The sequence below is a fragment of the Meleagris gallopavo genome, chromosome 15 (genome assembly GCF_905368555.1).
Source record: "Meleagris gallopavo chromosome 15, MGAL_WU_HG_1.1, whole genome shotgun sequence".
NCBI lineage: Eukaryota > Metazoa > Chordata > Aves > Galliformes > Phasianidae > Meleagris > Meleagris gallopavo.
Genome location: NC_139418.1, coordinates 16,468,249 through 16,487,897, shown reverse-complemented (window position 1 = coordinate 16,487,897; position 19,649 = coordinate 16,468,249). Strand labels below are relative to the sequence as shown.

The window sequence follows — 19,649 nt, the reverse complement described above, 5'->3', positions numbered from 1 at the left end:
TCTCAGGCCAGGCAGAAGAAAACCACATTTCCAGCACTGGGTTTGATTACCGCTCCATGCCCATTACGCACTGTTGAATCAAAACCAGCGAGAGATAAAGAACAAAAGGATGGCACACCATCACCAGCTCTGAGGCCACCTGGACGCTGCAGCTGTGCCCGACCTATCAGTAACTGTGCGTGCTAGCGAGTATTTCCAGTGCTGAGCCCTCAGGGCTGTGGGTGAGCGGTGGTTCACCACGATGCCGGGTGATGCATCCCTCTCACAGCGACCATGAGAGCCAGGAAATGGTTTACAAGTCTGAGGTGCGGTACAACCTGGTAATTCACCGTGCTTCATGGGAAATCTAGCTTACCAACTGCAAAAATCCCACCCCGACCTCTTTGTGCAGGAAAAGGATGAAGTGTGGTTATCTGTTTCGCTGTAGGATTACTCCACTTAAGTTTATTATTCCTTCAAATCTCTATAAAAATACTATGTTTTTGATGTTTTTGAAGCTGATGTCTTAACTAGGTTCAAAGACAAGAGCTGCTGAATGAAACGTGCCAGGACAATGGCACAGGGCAGCAACTGCAAGGCATCAACCATCACGCTTCAGGTTTCTCTTTCTGGATTCTAGATCGTGGTGATCATTTACACACCATTCTGATTCATGGAACATGAAACCCAGGCAGATGTCCTCTCATGAAGTGGAAAAGATGTAATTGTAGGGATGTAATGCTTTTTTCCACACTTTACACCTGTAGTTGGAAATAGAATATAAGCTAAATTCTTTCTAAAGAAACTGTATCACCACCATTACCAACCCTGTTTCATATCTGCTCAGAATTTTATGACAATCTCTCATGCAGACTGAGCTGTCTTGCACAAAGATGAGATTGGTTGAGTTATTGATATGTGGAAGTAAATTGCAGCTTCTTTACACTGAGTGAGGAAAATCTGCTGTTCCATGGAGAACTCAATGGCAGCTGAGCACAAGTGGGCCCGGGTGACTGGTGCTGGCAGTCTGGAAAGAAATCCAAAGGAAAACTCATTTTTCTGATTTAGTTACACCAAAATTAGAAAAACATGCAGAACTGACTCTTATATGCATCCAAAGGGAGATTGCAGAATAAAGTAGTTGGAGTTCCATGCAGTCAGCCACCAAGCCAACCTGTTTTGCTTGCTTTGGGTGTTAAGCCTCTTTTTTATAGTTTCTTTTTTTAAGAAAAAAGAGAAAAAATGGGAACAGATGATGCCCATACCTAGGGTACATGTAGTATAGGAGTTGGTTGTGTGATGTAAGTCTGGTTCTCAAAAGCAAAATCAGTTGTTCAAAACTGGTGCAAAATATTGTGACAGAAACTGCACTGCAAGAGCTGTTGTTTCAATTGGTGCTCATTGGGATGAGGAAGTAAAAGTTCAAATCACTTTAAAACTTGTGATCTATTTCTTATTTGGAAAAAGAAATAGGAAAGGGAAGGTAACCACTTCCCTCCAATACGAAAAACTTCAGCTACTCCTGGTTAGCCCCTCAACCACTATCTGAGTCTTTTTCTGTGTACCCATGAGAATATGAACTCCTAATATTGTCAATTTTCTGACACTGATCATCTTGGGATAGTTTTTAACATACTTTCAGCATTCCAGCCTGCCCTGGAAAAGAATCTGAGCAAAAACCTTTCACAGTTTTATATTACTAAATAAAGCTGTTAACGATGATTACATGCACAAAGTGCATAAAAATCATCTAATGGAGCATCGTAAGGATAACACAGTGTGTCAAGAGCTGTGTATCACTGGATCTAGATGTGTCTGTAGGCACAGTCAGTGCCACAGGGCACTGGTTTGACCAGAAGTTACTCAACCACAGACATTTTGTGTCTGCAAAGGGGTTGGAAAGGAATACTAGAATTTGGAGGCAGATTTGGGGGCTGTAGAAAGATTCAAAGTTATGGTGGGTGAGTAAAAAGCTCTCTCAGTGCTTAAGTTTATTTTTTCTAGGACCCCTTAGTACTAATCTCCCACATCCATTGCAAGAAGCGACTCTTCCTCTTTGCTCAGTAGCTCCTATTTTTCTCCTGGTTAGAAAAAGGTCCAGGCAGAACACAGAAAGCCAGAGGGCTGCCTTTTCCTCCCTGCAGCTTTCTTTCTGTCTCCAGGGTTGACTGCAGGTAAGACAGGCCAGCTGCCAGCCTGGGGAATTTAACTGGCTGTACTTCAGCCAGCTCTGAATTTGATGAGTAACTTTGCTCTGCTTACTGCAGGAAAGGAAACAAAGCGGCGAATCTTGCACTGATCTAGTTCATGGTTAGATAACGGATGCCAACTTTGGGAACAGCCCTTTGTACTCAATCCCAACATCATCTGCAATTAAAATGAACAGCAAATTAATGATGAGGAAGTTAGCCTGGGCCTTATCATGAACTGGCAGCTAGAAGATGGTTTTGTGGCTAACAGTTCAGACTTCATCTATGGTTGCAATCAGGTGATAATCCTGCTTTTCCTGATGGTGAAAAAGGTTCACAAATGTGAGCTAACCACTACAGATCTTCAGACATGAAGAGGTCAGCATTCACTTCGCTGCTGTGTTACTGGCACAACAGCTCGAGGAATATTGCCAAAGCCAACAGCAGAAGTCACACCCGTGAGGATACAGGAGAGCATCTGCTCCTCTGCAGGTGCCTGGTCAAGGACCTGTTCCAGGACAGTGAGGGATTATGAGAAAGGGAAGCAATGAAAACCAAGGTTATATTTTATCTGATTGTACCATTTACTCGTATGGCATTGACATGTTTCTTTCCAAACCTGATCTAGAGCCAGCTTTCAGTAGTCTAAATTGCGTTTTGTGTATGATTGAGTTCACCACTTCATGGAGGCTGAAGGAAATAGATGTTATCGTCTCCTGGTCTGAAAACAGCTCAGATCCAAGCCCTGCCTGGAGGAGTGCCGCAGCCACCAGCAGCTCCCAGTCTCCCCCAGAGCTGCCAAATCATTTTGGTTCATCCTCATTTCTTTGCAGTCAGCTCCATTGCTGCAGATGCTGCTCTTCATTCACTGCACTGTCCATCTTGCAGCATTTTCAAAGTGTTTTTCCTTCTACTGCTCATCCTTCACTGACAGTTTTTTAACCACTGCGATGTCTTCATTTATCTGGTCTGTGTTCTTGCTGTGTGCCACAAGTTCTTATTTCACTCTGCTCTACAGGGCACACACACGCATACTGATGATATCTTTGTGCTCGGCTGGAAATGGAACCTTGCGTGTGGATCTTAGGTGCTTTTTGCTTCAGTTAGTTGAATGGCATCTTACTGGGAGACTCTTATCCTATGTTGCCTTCACACGTTTTTTCCACTCCACTCCCACGTACCCCCTGTAATGTCACTACTCTTTCTTCACATTCTTCCACAAGACTCATTGATGCCATGATACAAACAACAACTGCAATGGTTCTATTTTGGATGATGGACCGAAGCCTGCTGTTATCACAAGTCCTGTGCATCTGGTCCCTCTGCAGGCGTACCTAAGAGCTGTGTCACTTTGGGCTGTGATCAATTTGAAGCAAAACTTTTCAATATTTCAGAGCCACCTGGAACACTGTTGATGAGACTGTAATTCAGATGCTGGTGACAGCCAGTAAGGATGAGATTATTGCCAATATAGCAACCAAACAAGCAGGAATTTTTCTTAGACAGCAAAAAGTAGACCCTGATAGAACATGACATAGTAGACATGGTAACGGCTATGCTCATATTTTTAATAGAACTCTCAATAAGGAGATTTTTTTAGTTAGAATCATAAGATCCATTTGAGAGGTTTGTACTTTTCCTGTTGAATTTTGGGACAAAAGTATGTATTTCAAGATCGAAACTTATGTACAGAGTTTAAATAATTTGAGCAGTGTTTTCAGCAAGACAAACTGATTCGTTCATAAAATCAGATACCAATAAATTCCTTGATGTGCACAAGGTCTCCTTTGTCTGTGACCCCCAGGCAGATGCCGGTGGAAAACCAGATGACTCTTCTCACATTTTCAGTGATTAGCTTGATTTTGCTGGAAAGTTTTAATCTTTTTGTGACTGATTCTTACCTTCTCACAAACACTTGCCAGCCATATGGAACTGGTGCTTAGCCATTTATTCACATATCAAGTTTTTCCACTAACAGTGCAGGACGTCTCAAACTCAAGCAAGGTTTTTACTTGATGCCAAGCCTGCTAATTGCTACCCTTATTTCTGCCAAACTTTTACTATTTAGCTGTTGATAGTTAAACCTATGCCTTTTCTACCTATATATCATATGCTAAGTTCTGCAGAACTGCAAGAGGGATAGAAGAAGGCTAAAGAAGTCAAATTTGTTAAGTTGTTTTAGAGTCTGTGTACATCTATTTGCTATCTTTTTTTTTTTTTTTACTAAACCTAGAACTGCAGTTTATTTCAGACAACTCTACTGAACAAAGGAGGTCATATTGTGGAGCAGAATGTAAGAACTACTGAGGTTTCCAGATCTCCATCTATCTGACTACAGGATGCAAAAAGAAGAATAGAACCACATAAATGTATGTGTTATACAAGGAATACTCCCATTTCCTGTGATGAGCTTTTGATATAGTGTAAGAAAATGGCATCTCTTATCTACAAAGGTATTTTCCCCTCTTGATGTCAGAGGGAAGGAAACCCCCAACCTGTCCCCACGGAGGCATCCCACAATGCCTACAATAATTTTCACAGTGCTCTTGTGCCTTTTCTTATACAAGAAAATTTTCCTTTCAATCTAGTATTCAAGGTATATATAGGCTGCGTATGGCATTAAAAAGACTTAAATCAAACGTCGCTTTCCTGGAAGCAAAAATGCTGCTTTTCTACTTTTTCTTCTTGAATTGCTGCTTCTCTGTCTCCATGGGCAGTGCAATAGAGGAGTTTCAAGAGAACTTCAAGGCATTAGTGGAGCTGGCAAACCAGGAGGTGGGTCATTCTCTTTTCCTCTTTATTTTCTACAGTTTTCTCCATGGGGTATGAAATCACATATGGGCTAGCAGCAGCTCCAGCTGCATCACCTGTGTTTTATTGCTAAACCTGAGATGCTGAAGGCACTGCATGTCAGCCTCCCCTCTGAAGCTGGCACTGCTGCTGTGTCCCCAAAGGAAGTTCAGAAATAGAAAACCTGATGAAGGAGATAGGTAGATTGAGATGCTTAACAGCATGGCAGTCTCTTAGAAATACCTAAATACCTTCTAACATTATTCTCTTTTTTTTCTTTTTTTTTTTTAAATCTTTAGCTTTTTCTTCACGTGCCTGTGGGGAGATTTCAGGTAAGACTTCTAAAAGTTCTCTCGTACTGCTGCTGCTAATCGTGTGGAAAACGGGGATGGTTTGTAGCTGATCTGGAGAAAGAGACCACTGTGAAAGACGCAGCATTTCAAAACTGGAATGCGTGCTAGTGGTGTTTTCACAAACAGCTCGGTGAGGTTCCTTATGCACAAGAAGTTATGCAGACAGGTAACAAATTTGGAGGCCTTTGAGCCTTTGTCACAGTCCTGCTGAAGTCAATCTCATGAGCCCTCTGAAGGAGCTGAGCACCAAGGCTGTTCTCAGCACTGATGTCTGATCCCGGAGTGGGACCTGCTGCCACTTGGGGCAGGGAACACAGCTCACACCGAAATGCTGCGTGTTCTTACCTCGGGGCAGGCAGAGGAGCCGGGCATCGCACAGCACAGCGGAGTTCAGCCCTGAGGGACGCAGCCTGCAGGCACAAGTTGTCTCACATTGCCCTCCGTGCTGATCGGTGGCTTCAGCCCACGGCCTGCAGGTTTCTCAGGCTCTGCAAATGACGGCAGCCTCATGGAGAGTAACCAAGAGCGGGTGTTCTGCTGCCGGGAGGCCTTAATTTCAGGGGAAAATTGCTTGTTTGCAATTTTTAAAAAGATGAAGAGCAGCACCCGATAGACAGATGGGTGTGATGCTTCTGTCCTGCACAGAGAATGCAGCTCTGAGAGGCAATTAGCAGATCTTATCTCCTCAGGCCACTCGCTTTGATCTCACTAAAATAACAACCCCAGCAGCCTCTATTCCTGTTTACCACTCTTGCTGCTGTGTTGGTTTGTATTTCCTTTATAGTGATCTGTTCTGATTGCTTGTTTCTTCCTCTAGATTAACTTCCAATCCCAGAAAATATAGGAAAGCATCCCCTTCCTACTCATAGAGAAATAGAGCAGGAAACCGATATTTCTATTTCCAAACAGTTTGTCATGGAATTTAGTGAGATGAACTTTAACTCCTTTGACGTAACGTAATTTTGCCATTGTTTGATTATTTTTTTTAGTGCAGCTGTGTTGGCAGTCACCTAAATAGAACCATGGCACAGCTGAATACCAACAGCTACTTGGAGAACGACCAGATGAGAAGGCATATTTCTCTGATGGGGAGAAACGTACACCACATAATAGCAACCTTCCGCAGAGGACATACAGTAAGTTTCTTGAGTACTATTGACACCGATTACACGGATAAAATTAGAAATCACTGTGACAGGACCGCTCGTTTGTTTTCAAGCAAGGCAAAATTAAACATCTCTGAACATTTTGGGCCAATAATGCCAGTGGCAAAGTTTTGACATCATCTCAGTAATACTCTTAGTTTTGCAGTTTGAATATTACGGCTGCCATTCAGCAACGGTTGTGTAAAACTGCTCACAGGAAGGTCATGGAGTTGGGATGCAATGGACAGCTTTCCAAAAAAGGAATACCCTCCTGTAAATCCTGGGCTTGTCACTGGCCTGAAGATAAACAAGAAGGGCCCTAAGCCACAGCTCAGTAAGCAAAGTCAGTCAGGAGGAAGTATTCCTGGTTTTCACAAGTCTTCTATTGGTTTTCACAAGTCTTCTATCAGCTCATTCGTTGTCTCTCTTCTTCTCATTAAACACTGCCTGAACAACAAGCCATAGTCACCACCACTGTGCTCTTTTCATCCTCCTCCTCCTTAATCTCATTATCACTATTATTCTAGGAACCTGAGACAAATCAGCCCTGTAATACAAGAGAGAAGCTCCTGCAGAAAGCCCTGGGTCACTACAAGAGGTTTTTTCAGTGGCTGCACGAGAGCTGCCAGGTGCCAACACTGCAGTGAGGGCTGGCAGAGCGCAGCACAGCAGCTCCACGAGGTGACCGTGATGGGAGCACGAGTGTTTTACATAAGGATCATCAGATATTTATGATTTCTTACTGCGGCTATTAATGTATTTATTTAATTTTAATTTATAGAGAGCTTTTTATATTTTGTATGGAGTCCAAATGTTCAAAGTTATAATGAATAAAGTAAGAACTTAAACTAATTCTACTGCATTTGTATGGGCGATAATAATTAGAATAAAATCATTGATGAAACTGTGCGAGTGAAATTACTTTTCCTGAATAAAAACTTTACGTTCTTCCAGATCTTGAAGCTGTTGTGTGAGAAGAGCAGAGAAGGTGGTTAGAAAACTCTCCTCCCAGCTTCTCCTCAGATACTGGAGGGGTTGGGGATGGCTGAGCTTAGATTCTGCATGATGCCCAGTGCAGCGCTGTAAGTCTGGTCACATTTAACAGAACAACTGCCATGATTATGAATTCACAGTTAGCACACACCGCCCAGTTCATCCAGTCGTGGTCAGATGGGCTCTCATGGCTATTGGTGAATAGTGCCATTTATTAAAGCAGCAGACTACAGATCCTTTTGGCTTGCCAGTGATGAGTGCGCTGTCTGCAAAGGAGGTTAACCAGGATGATGAACGATAGGCCTAACTGCAGTTGCACTGAAGCATGGAACAACTCCAGAGGTCTCTAAGTTTCTTGAGTATTTGGGATAACTGAGGGTGTCACTCTTACCCAACAGGTGGCCCTGTGGGGGTGGTGAGCAGCTCAGCCCATTGACAGATACAGGAACACAGTGGTGTTCTCCCAGCGTGTCTGCAGTGTTATCTTCTCCCTTCAGCCATTGTGTTCCATTTTCTTAGGTTCATGTGGTTCTCGAGCAACCCTAATTAAACGCATCACTGTTTGGCAAAGTTTATATACCAAAAAAAAAAAAAAAAAAAAAAAAAAAAAAAGCTTTCGACAGAAAGGTGGAAAATTGCTGGCTCAGGAAAACAAAATGATTTATCATTGCCAATAACAGCATCAGTCCCTGTCCCTGCAGAATGGTCACAGGGTTTGGCCATGGGACCTCCACCCCATTCCTCATCCTGTGTGTATTTTCTTTAGAGTCAGCATTCCAGGCTCCCAGGCATTTGCTGACAGCTAAGGTTGCAGGCCATCTTGCTCAGGGGACTCTCACGGAACGGATTATCCATTGCATTCCACTCTGGAGGCTTACCTTCCCTCAAGAGGCGAGCCTTTCCATAAGTAACCCCTTAAAAGTGTAAGAGGAAAATGGTACATTTGCTATTGTATAGAAGCGTTCATTCGTTCCCAAATAAAATGTAATGGGTTTCTGCATATGTGTGAAATCACATCTGGCTTTCGAGGCATGAAGTAGCACCAGTAGCTGCCCAGCCCAGTCCCTGTCAGCCCAGCCATTAATAGCTGCCCATTCTGGTCATTAGTAAGTATTAAGTCAGAGCTACTTGACATATGTATATCTTTGGGAAGCCATAAAGCACAATGAAATAAAACATGTCAATTATTAACTGAGCAAAATTACGTTTTTTGTGCAGGGGGATCCAGGTTGGATATCAGAACTTTCCAGAGAGCAGTCAGAATGGGCAGAATGCCAGGGAGGGGCAGTCACTGTCCTGCAGGTGCTCCCAAACAGGGGGATGTGGCACTGGGGGATGTGGATCCAAGAGATCTTTTCCAACCAGAATGGTTCTGAGATTGTAAGTTCAAGAAATCAGCAGCCCTTTGTGAAGATGGTAACAGATGCACTGTAAGTGACACATAAAGGATCAGAAGGGTGGCTGGGAGCTGAGGGTGACTTCATAGGTCCCGAGAGCACAGCAAGGGGATTCCTGTCTCGGGCTGAGATAAACCAGAACAAAACCAGACGTTGTCACTGCTAGTGTGAAGGTGGCTAATGCGTTGGGATTGATGAATTATAAACTTCAGCAGGAGCTTGTAGGCACAAAACAAGAGAAAATTTACAAAGCACTGACCTGTCCCACAAGTCACTTGTCTGCTTCGTTAGTCATCCTGACAGATATAGCAGCTGCAGGAGAGCCAAACACTTTCGAAGCATTCTGACACAGGGAGGTGACTCCCGCAGTAAAGCTGGGTGACTCAGCACCGAGGGGGTGACTGCATCCTGGAGATGTAACAGCTGGGAAGTGCTGGGAAGCTTGATCCATGGAGAGGTCATGAAGCATTCGAACAACAGCTTTCATGCACAACTATAATGATGCAAGATGGCTACGATTGAGTCAAGGATGGAGAGCTGTTATTTTTCCCCCATATTTTATGATTCGTTCTAGTTTTCTGCATAGAACTATGAAATACGAGTGAAGCAAGCACAATGTTTGCAGAAACCATACAGTCCTATTTAAAAAAACAAAACCTTTCCACCAACCATTACTGTGTGACTGTAACATTATTACAGATGACACCTGAAGCTCACCTTCCAACATTCGTCCCGAAGCCTGTTAAAACACAAAAACAGATGGTGCAACAAGTTGGGTGGGACTGATGTCACTCACTGATGCCAGGCCAGAACTCCTGAATCAAGCACAGACGAATACTGCTGGCTGCTTAAAGGATGCCTGGAGGTAAGGCAGCTTTACAGCAGAAGAGCTCTGATTGCAGCACATTATCACGCAACCACGCGAAAGCTCAGCCCATATACAGAAGAGTCCTCTTTCACTATTCTCTTGCAGCCGGAGGAAAATCTGTCTTCATTTTGCTCTTCTGGAAACAGAGAGTCACAGAACCACTCCAGTTGCAAAAGACCTCCGAGATCCTCAGGCCCAACCCATTCCCATCGTGCCCACTGACCATGCCCCCAGGTGCCACATCTCCACCACACTGGAACACCTTGACACAGCACTGGTAAAGGCCCTGCGTGCCCATCCTCAAGGTGCCTATGTGCAAAAAGTGACCTCGGCAGAGCCTGGGCTCAGGGAGCTCTCGCTGGAGGTGGGGATGCAGAGCTAGACTGCTTCTGCAGAGCTTGATTTACAGTGTGGGAACTGAAACCCAGCACGCTACTTCGATGATAAAAATCAGAAAACAGAGAACAAAGAACCAGAGACAAAGGATCTGAATTGTTTGAGCTGTAAGAATTATAATCGCGGATTTCCGGACTCCCACTAGAAGAAGCAGAAGGATTTTAGAAACAAGAAGAGATGTTAAAGCTGCAGGAGGAAATGTGGAAAGCCAAAGGATCCATCTTGCTACTGCTCCTCTGCAAGGTCACTTCAGGTGGTGCCAGGTTTGGTTTATTTCTTAACTCTTCTGCTGCCCACATTTCCGGTAAGACCAAGGAGTTTTCTGCTTTGAGCTGAGTCTGACAGTGGTCTCACTATGGAGAGCAGCCAATATCATCGACTTTGACAAGGATCTGAGAAGCAGCCGCTTCCTCTGTCATCTTCCATCCCCTGCATCCCTCTTTGCTTGCACCTCTTGCCTGCTCCTGGTGCTGCGCAGGTCCCCCCCCAGCCCAGGGACCCTGCTTTGTCTCTCACAAGGGGTAACAGTAGGCCACAAAAAATGGTCATCCAGCCAATGTTTTCTCTTTTCTTCCAGAGCAATGTCTGTCACAGCACTCCAGGGACTGGCAAAACCTGGCTCTCCTTGCTATGCATCTCTTTGCGTGGAAAAATCAGGAAACATTTCTTCTCCAACAGAGCAGTGAGGCAGTGGCACAGGGATGCCCAGGGGGTGGGGGAGGTGCTCAGAACGTGGAGCTGTGGCTCTGAGGGACACGGTCAGTGGGCACGGTGGGGGTGGGCTGGGGTTGGACTTGGGGATCTGAGAGGTCTTGTCTAACTTTGATGATTCCACACCTAAAAAGGGAAAGTGAAATCCTTTGTTAGTCCATTTGGGTCCATCCTTCACTCGTTTGTAGTGTATTTGGCAAAACCCCAAGTGCCAGGTGTACAGCAGCCCTGCAGGGCACCCATAACGCACCGCACCCCTATCTCTCTGGCCCTGCTCCCCTCCCTGGCACAGTTGGAGCTGTTCTCAAGAGCTGCTTGGATGCAGTACAGGGCATTTCCAGAAAGCTGTCACTCCCACAGAATACTACAGAAATGGATAAGGATTTATCTCATCCTGTTTGGGCCAATTGCAGTTTTTCCAAAATTTCTCAGCTCAGCTGGGACTGAATTCTGAGTCGGTGATGGGATGCTGAGAACCACACAGAGAAAATGCATTGACACAGCACCCACTGAGGAAGCGTGCCAATAAAAATGCAGTTTCCATGCATGAGGTTCTATAAGTAAAAAGCCGCCCCATTATGAATGTGGTTTTAAAAACAAAGATAGGATTTCTGAAGCCCCACGATCTTCACACATCTTGCTTGCCCTTCCTGACAAGGTGGGGAAGGACTCAGCGCAGTTTCTTACAAATGCCATCACCCTGCCCTCGGGCTCCTGTTAGGCTCCCACGTCTCATTATCCAGCAAAACACCCCCAGTGCTATCTCACTGCTCATCCCTCCCAGGGGCTGCCCCATGCCCACAACGTGGGGACTCCAGCCAGCCCTCCCACATCACTGCCATCTGCTCCAGCCCTATGGATGCACTAAGCAGCTGTCACCATCCTCATTGGAAAGATGACTGAGGAAAGGAGCCGGAGCCCGGCCCCACCATGACCTCTGGCCATGCCCTGGAGTGCCATATCTGCACATTTCTTGCTCTGTGCACCATCACCACCTGCTGATGCAAGCTACTTCATTCTAAAGGAATATCTGAGATTTGATAAAATGTTATCAGAAGCATTACAGAAACATGGTTTCCTTTCCAGACATTAGCCCGCACGTTCTCCGAGGTTGTTTTTGCTCTGAGGCTTCATCTCTCACATCGTCTATCAGATGATCACACGCAGTTATCAGGCTCCCATTTCTAGAGAAGCGTAGCGAGGATAAAAGCTGGCTGGCCACACTCTGGGTCATCCTGTGCTTTGCTGATTCTAGTAGAAAGAGGCCACATCCTTGTCTCCTTATTACCTACTTCTATGGAAATGCTGACTTGGTAAGGGGTATAATCAAGAATTAAATCACAGAGTTTCCAGAAAGTCTCAACAAATGGCTTTTTTTTTTTTTTTTTTTTTTTTTCTAACATCAACCCAAACTATTTATTCCCCGTAGAGGGGCCATGCAATGATAGAGGCTCCAGGAGCACCCACAGGTTCTCTGAGCACATCAGGACCATGAGGACCCATCTGTACCTTCTGCTTCTTGCTGCGGGCGCCTCTGCCACTCCTCTGCAAAGCAACTTGGCTGAGCTACAGACATGGCTACAAGAAATCTATCAGTCAGTGGACATGCTGGTAAATTCCATTTTCTATTTCTGTTCAGTGGTTGGATATGCTGGTAAATTCAACAGTTCTCTGAACACTTAGCTTTTATTGAAAGCCAAGCAATCGTTTTATGCCATGCCTTACTTTTGTTAGTGTTGATGATGATGATGATGGTGATGATATTTGAAATGCTTAATTTTTTTTTTTTCCAGAATCTGAGGATTGAAACTCCAGTTTCTTCAGATGTAAGTGGAAATTTACCTTAAAAGTTTTCTGAATGATCTCCTAATCTACTCCACCCGTATATAAGAACAAATAATTTGAAAATTAAGCTATTATACCTTATTAAACATTATCAACAGATTATCTCAAATAATCAAATTTGAGTCAAGCAAAAACACGCTGTGACGCCAAAGAAGCCAAGGACAGTAATGCAGTAACTGTTCTCCTTCTCTGGTTTTCTAAAACCTCTGCAGAACACACAGAGCGATGTTTGCTTTAACTCTAGAAACCAAGGACAATAGGAAGAGATGAAGAATGAACTCACTTGTATCTTCTGCTTGTCCTTCTTGCTGCCTGCATGAGTGCTCTGCTCGCATCAAACCACTTTTAGAAACGTCTTTTTCTGCTTTTGCTGTCAGCCAAGGGATCTCAGGGCTGTGTGAAGGCAGAGCTGCGTTATTGCATCGCATCTGAGCCGTGCTTTCTGCCCTGAGAGCAAATCACTCACTGATGAGTGCTGCGAAAGAGGTCTGTCTTAACAGGAGACCAAATCCCTCTCCACACATTTTCTGGCTCCTTTTGCATCTCCTGAAGTTCCTCAGCAGCTCAGAAAGATCCACGTTCCCTCTCTGGCAACTTTTCCTGCAAGCCGACACCGCAAAAAAAAAAAACTTTGTTCTACGGCTGGAAAAGTGGTTCTAATGGGAAATCATTACATTATACATTACGTAATACAACATTCAGGTTGTATCACAGCCAGATGTGTATTTGTGACAATACAACCCGAGCAATTGACTTACTGCGAGAGCAGAATAATTCACATTCTTGATGTCAGCTAGCTACAGAACTCATTTTTCATTTATTTTTACTGGCAAATTCAACCCATTACCTTGCAAATCAGATACAAAGCTCCCAGCTCCATCACTTCTTCCTGTTCTGCTACATGATCGAAGTTTACATCTGCCCCAGTGAGGGCACAAGGAAATGGTCCTCGTGGCCGTGGAGCATCCAGGAGCGCACAGCACAAGACACAACTCAGGGGATTGGTTTCTTCCACCCACAGCTGATTCTTCCTTCATTTTCCTCACCTTCTCCTCCTGTTACACTTCTCTCTGCTCCCGCTTCTCACAGCAGTGCCTCCTCCTCCTCTCTCCTCCCCTGCATGTTTCACTGATGTCTCCATACCAGACAGTGCAGCCATTGCCCCTCCATGCTCCATTCATACCCCAGCACCTCCCTGGCTGCTCCCAGGGACAGGCAGCTCTGCAGCACCATGCAGCCGTGCTCACAGCTCTCTGGGCACGCAGACATGGTGGGGTTAAAGTCAGGAGAGCTTTGGGTTCATTTCAACTCCTTCTCTCATGTTCCAAAGTCGCAGCTTCTGGGGCCAGAAAAAGAAAGCATTAGCCAGAATTATCAGCTGGAGGAGCAGATGTAAGAGCTCAAACTGCTCTTCAGGCTGCAGTAAGAGCAGGGGCTGTGCTATGCACTAATCCAGTGCTCCATCCAGGCAAAACAAAAAGCTATCATGCAGCAAAGAAAAATGAGCATCAGTTGGGTGCACTCACCTAAAGTCATTTGCAAACAAGAGTCTGGAAGTCAGGAGTACCACGTGTTTGTCACCCAGCCAGCTGGATGTCAATCAGAATGAGTTTAGCAAACTAATTGCGGTTTATAGTGATGAATTTCTGTTTCTCAGTTTTGGTATTTCCTCCATCCTAGGACGAAAGCTGCATCAAAACATTGTTTGAAGGAACTGAACTGTTGAAAAATAATCCTAAAATGAAGAGATTCAGCATTTTTTTCCAAAGTTTTGACAAACTGAGGCCATCTCTCACAGCAAACCTGGCAAGAGAGGTAGGGATCCATCTCCTGTCTATTGGAGGTCGTGCAGCAGAGATCTGTGAAACACAGCCTGTGGTTCATAACTGCGTCCTTACGGCTACAGAAGGGGGATTCACTTTTGGAATGGATTCATTCAGCACATGGAAGAAGAAATCCTGGCATTATTCCCCTGGCTCTGCACTTCTGATGTTCTGACCTCTAAAATGAGGATTCTTTGCCACAGTTGGCTTATTTAAATCTTAAGGAAAATGTTGTTTATAAAATGATTTCACGATGAAAAAAACATGATGGTTAAACACTGAGTAATTTCATTTTCTTTGTTAACCTTTCAGGGAAAATGTGACACAGAAAGAAAGAACGTGAAGAGATTCATAGAAAAACTGAGAACATTCCTCCGAAAACTATCAAGAGGTGCAAAAGAGTAATTACAACTTCCCAGAGTCACTGTAAGCTTAACCAAGCAGCAAAAAGCGTGCTTGTTTTAATTCTTTATGTTCAAATTGCAAAGGTTACCTCTTCCATTCAGCAGTACTGTGCTGGCTCACGTTCGGGATGGAATCTCACAAAGCATCAATGACAAAAAGCCACTCATACTTGTAAGATGAAATTGCAAATTCTCACTGGTGAAGCGAACAGAGCAGGGTATGGGGGAAATATTGGCTAATCCCAAACCCTTCTGGTTTCACGTGCAAAGCTCACATTGATATCAAAACACCCACAGTAAGGGTGGACATAGATGGATGCTCAGACATCACCCCTTGCTCCACCACTGCTGGGCCACGAGTCCCAAGCAGTGCACTGGGATGTGGGATGGGTGTTTTCTTTGCCTTTCTGTAAGACCAGGTCCTCCAGTTTCAGGAGGAGACAGCACACATTCTAACCACAGGAGCCACGTGTTTTCAGGTTTAAGGCCAAATTTCTGCTGGAAACATTTGCTGGTATCACATAACCTGAACAGAACTGGGTCCTGGATGGGCATTATTCTTGGTAGCACTTTCAGAAGAGCAAGAACCCACTTATAGACCAATACACAACTGATGTTGCTAGAATAGTTAGTTTTCTTCAGGGAATTGGTACTGGCTATACTGGGAAAATCTCAAGGTTATAACAGGTCTGTAATTAAGGGAATTAATCAGTGTAATTATACCAGCAAGACTTTCCTAGTTCGGAATTGGCTTTGCCACTGCTTTGAAGGCAGATGAGGGTGAACTGCAAATTCGTCTTCACGTAAAGTTCTGCCTTTCATGCCCTGCAGGTACACTTACCTACACCCCCCACTGGCAAGCAGTAGGAGAACACCGTGCTCGTGCTTTGCAGCCTGGTCACAACCTTTCCTAAGCACTGAGAAACACAACCCAGCATCCTCCTTCACCTGCAGCTTTTGTAGATCAGGGGAGATCGGGCTCTTGAAGATTAAATGAGCCAGGTATGTGCCTCTTTGAGATGGCACGTGTTTTGTGGGTGAGGTGGTGAGGACGGGAATGCTTTGATCATTCTGAGTTTGTTTTTATAGTGACAATTAAATTATATCGCATTTTTTTAGATATATGTATTTTGGAGAAAATATTTATTTTGTATTTCTACTACTTTTCACGAAGGGAATAAATGCATCTCTGCCTTTTTTTTCCTCCCGTTTTATTTTCTCCCCCACCTCACACAAACACACACACACACGAATCCCCCCTGAGCTATTTCCACTCTCGGGTAAATCTAACAGATGTCCAACCCCAACCTCCCAGAGCACAATGTGAATCCATCACCTCTCGCCCTCACCACAATCAGAGCTCTCACTGCACCTAGTGTTCTGCCAGCACAGAACAGGCACTGCTCATCCACACCCTCACACAGCCAGCCCTTATTTTATATTTTATTATCCCGCACCCCAGTGATGCTGTGCTAGGAGGAGGGGCTGTCAGCCTGAAGCCCAGCAATACAGGGAGATGCTTAGGGAACACGTGTATTTTGTCCTAGCAAGCACGAGCCTACTGATGCCATCTCAACACAACAGGAGCTCAGCATACACACATAGATACTTACTGCCAAAATCCTGGGTCAGGTGTCACTGAGAGCAGTATGCGCACTTCAGAAGGGCTCAAGAGATGAAGAAAAGGCCTCAGCAGTCTCCTGTTTTACAAAACAAACAAACAAACAAAAAAAAAAAAAACAACACCATGAGAAGACAACCAGGAATAACCGAGCAGTGAAGGAGAAGTGAGATGGCTGTGATAGAACTGCCTACAACAAAGAAATTAAACACATCTCCTCACCTACCTGCCTCTTCCTCACTCACCTGCATCAGATATAAATGGTTCCAGCTGTGCTTTAAATACTTCTAAAAATACCTCCAAACCAGTCACTTAGCTTCTAGCACTAAGTAAATAAATAAATGCTATTTTATTTATTAGAAGTTGAATTACAGTAGTTATTACATTTTAATAGATCCTGGTAACAATATATTACTCATTTCCAGAGAGCAACTGTATATTTCTTCATGTTATTATTATTCCCATGATTATTTCTCCTATAAGTGAGGCAGCTGTCCATGAAATCGGGATTTTAAAAGCCCCGTTATTCTGGAGGGGTGGATGGAGGTCTCCCTCAGACCTTCCCAATGCACAGCCAGGGCTTACAGAATACAGCTAACAAGGCGCAGCTCCGGTGTGTGCTTTCTTCCCACAAAACATGCAGACAAATCCTGGCCAAGAGAAGCTGAGATGCAAAATCTTCCAAGCAAGGGCAATGGAGCAGTCAGAGCAGAAACCCGTGGGTGGTGGCTGGTTGTGGGCAGGCAGAAGCATCCCAGCACCGGGCTGGGCCCAGCTCTGACTCAGCAACACCTGGGCTGCATTTTCTGCATGAATTTTCTGGGAATGTTGGTCTCACCTTCCCGGTGCATCCCTGTTTATGTCTCTGATGCACTCATCCATGGCTCTGACTGAAGATCATGGCTTGTGCCCAGGGCACCGTTCACTGACCGCCATGGAAGCTGTGGCACGTACCCAGTGGGCACTGCGGTGCCCGTGATGTGGCTTAGCAGAGTAATCGGGAGCCAGACATCGAGCAGGGCAGTGCCAGCTGCCGAGGAGAGCTGCTAGCTCAGCAGGAGGAAGGCTGCACAGAGTAGCACTGCTCTCTCGGCTTGGACTGAAGGCGCCCAGCACTTGTCTACGGAGCTTCACACCAGCCTGCTTTGAACTTATTTTGAACGGGTGAGACCCCCCCCAGTGGCAATACGCGGAGAGAGCGTCTTGCAGAGAAGCAATTCAGAATTAACGGCTTGTTTTGCCGCATCAAGTGCGGGTCACGGCCCAGGGGTGGCTCTGTTCTGCTAAACCCGCACGTTTATCACTGTGAAATAACGGCAGAGATGTGCAAGACAAACGATCTGTGCGAGGTAATGAATAAATACCGCACGCAGAGCGTGTGTGGATGAGAACGATAAAAACCCGTTCCTCACCCGCGCATCCACGGGCGAAATCCTGCGCCTCGCGAGCAAAAGGGCGCAGGGCTTGGGGTTTTTTGTTGTTCTTTTTGTGAGGCGTTGTTCCGGGGGCGGCGGCACTACGCCCCGGGGCCGCACACAGCGCTCTCGTTGCCCCGGTGCTTTTCCCTCCGCGGGGATTTTCCCGGCGGGCGGAGGGCAGTCCCGGCAGTCCCGGCCCCTGACTCACGCCTGGGATTCCCCCGGCCCGGCCCCGCCGCGTGTTATTGCGTCCCCCAGCGGCGGCGCGCGGTACCGCCGATTCCCGGAAGCGTTCGGAGCCGCTCCCGCGGGGAAGCGAAACTCGGGGGCGGAGGGAACGGCGCGGGGCGGCGGTGGAGCGGGAGGAGCGGAGCCACCCACCGACTCATCCGAGAGCGAAAGGGCGGATTGGTTCTTTGCCCCCCCCCCCCCCCCCAAAAAAAAGAGTGAGAGAGAAAATTAATAACATAATTAATCACATTATTAATAACATAACGGTAATACAATCAAATTAATAGAATGACAGTCTTGCACGGAGGAAAGCTCCGCTGGGATGCCAGCCGCCTGGGGTGTGACATCTGGCGTTGCACGGGGGCTGCAGATGGCACACACACGCTTGCCCTGAGCGCCCTGAAGTGCCGCGTGCCAAAGGGTGACTTATGCATTCCTGCCCCAGCGGTTCTGGTTCGCTGAGAACATGCGAACAGCCACGAGCAGATCAGGGATGTCACGCACCCACGGGTGACTCAGGTGGCAAACAGGCACTGGGTTCTTTGCCCTCTGCGGACCCTGAGAGAAGTGGGGGTGACACCGTGCTGCCTGTGGCCACCATGCTGCTCCTGGACTTTGGCCAAGGAAGGGCAATTGGTGTGTTGGTCTCCATTGGTTACAGAGTAATTGTTGCTATAGATACAAATAGATGGGTAGATAGATACAGAGGGCTGCTCCAAAATCAATGTTTCCTATTTTATTCTGTTGGCCCACAATGAGAGAGGATGATGATGGTGGTACGGCAGTAGGGGTTGAACCTTCCCACCCACTGACATTCACTGACCAAAGAGTGGATGTGAGCACAGTATGGGGTGCATTGCAGCAGTGGTTATAGTGAGGCAGATCTGTATGAGCGCAGTGTGCAGGTTCTTATTTATCACTGGTGAAAATGCACAGTGAATGGTGGTGGCTGTGCTGAAAAACAGTGGTTTGTAGCTGAGAATTTGCTCTATCAAATAGTGTTATTGTGCTCTTTCTATCGGTTGTACTTTCCATGGCAATAGATAGGAGGCATTACTTTCAGAGCAAGCTACACTGTTATGTCTTTCTCAGAAGAAATCACACCTGCACGACAGTGGAAGTGAAGCTGCCTGAGCAGAGACCTGCGTGGGTTGGATGCTCCTTGCACAGTGCCCCCATCCCTGGAGGTCCCTCAGGTGCTGCCTAGGAGTGCCCCCATTTCCCTGTGGGGAGAAGCATGCGATGAGCCCTGCTGCTGAACCACCCAGTAGAACTCTGTGGGGTTCGGCAGGACGCTGAGCTCAGCCTTTCCCTTTCTGGCACCCAACTGGAGCTGGGCTGGCTCAGCACGGTGGGGTGTAACCAGCAGGCCTGGGCTGAGCTTTGCTGTAGACTCCAAGATCTCCAGGGATGACTCTTTTCTGCACGACCCATGAGAAATGCACTGGTATCAAGTAAGGCTGCTGGTCTCTCCTTTGGACTTTAA

General features: G+C 45.9%; 1 protein-coding gene and 1 long non-coding RNA gene across 5 annotated transcripts; one reads left to right on the top strand and one right to left on the bottom strand.

Annotated features, from left to right (window-relative positions):
- Positions 1 to 107: 107 nt before the first annotated feature.
- Positions 108 to 18,248, bottom strand: LOC109370146 (uncharacterized). 3 transcript variants are annotated; one of them, XR_014886547.1, is made up of 5 exons: positions 17,353 to 17,593; positions 13,514 to 16,593; positions 12,950 to 13,266; positions 807 to 10,947; positions 108 to 740 (listed from the first exon to the last, which is right to left on the bottom strand). It is a non-coding gene; the product is annotated as an uncharacterized LOC109370146 (long non-coding RNA). The 3 variants fall into 3 exon arrangements; XR_014886546.1 differs by lacking the exons at positions 108 to 740; positions 17,353 to 17,593 and adding an exon at positions 17,927 to 18,248 and having other exon boundaries at positions 6,233 to 10,947; XR_004161453.2 differs by lacking the exon at positions 108 to 740 and having other exon boundaries at positions 6,233 to 10,947; positions 13,713 to 16,593.
- Positions 11,984 to 16,090, top strand: LOC146543356 (interleukin-5-like). 2 transcript variants are annotated; one of them, XM_085236526.1, is made up of 6 exons: positions 11,984 to 12,134; positions 12,251 to 12,432; positions 12,615 to 12,647; positions 14,347 to 14,481; positions 14,802 to 14,880; positions 15,725 to 16,090. In XM_085236526.1, exons 2-6 carry the CDS (start codon positions 12,313 to 12,315, stop codon positions 15,805 to 15,807), a joined length of 450 nt encoding a protein of 149 aa, XP_085092652.1. In that variant the 5' UTR covers positions 11,984 to 12,134; positions 12,251 to 12,312; the 3' UTR covers positions 15,808 to 16,090. The 2 variants fall into 2 exon arrangements, with proteins under 2 accessions (XP_085092652.1, XP_085092653.1); XM_085236527.1 differs by having other exon boundaries at positions 11,985 to 12,134; positions 14,802 to 14,915.
- Positions 18,249 to 19,649: the final 1,401 nt, after the last annotated feature.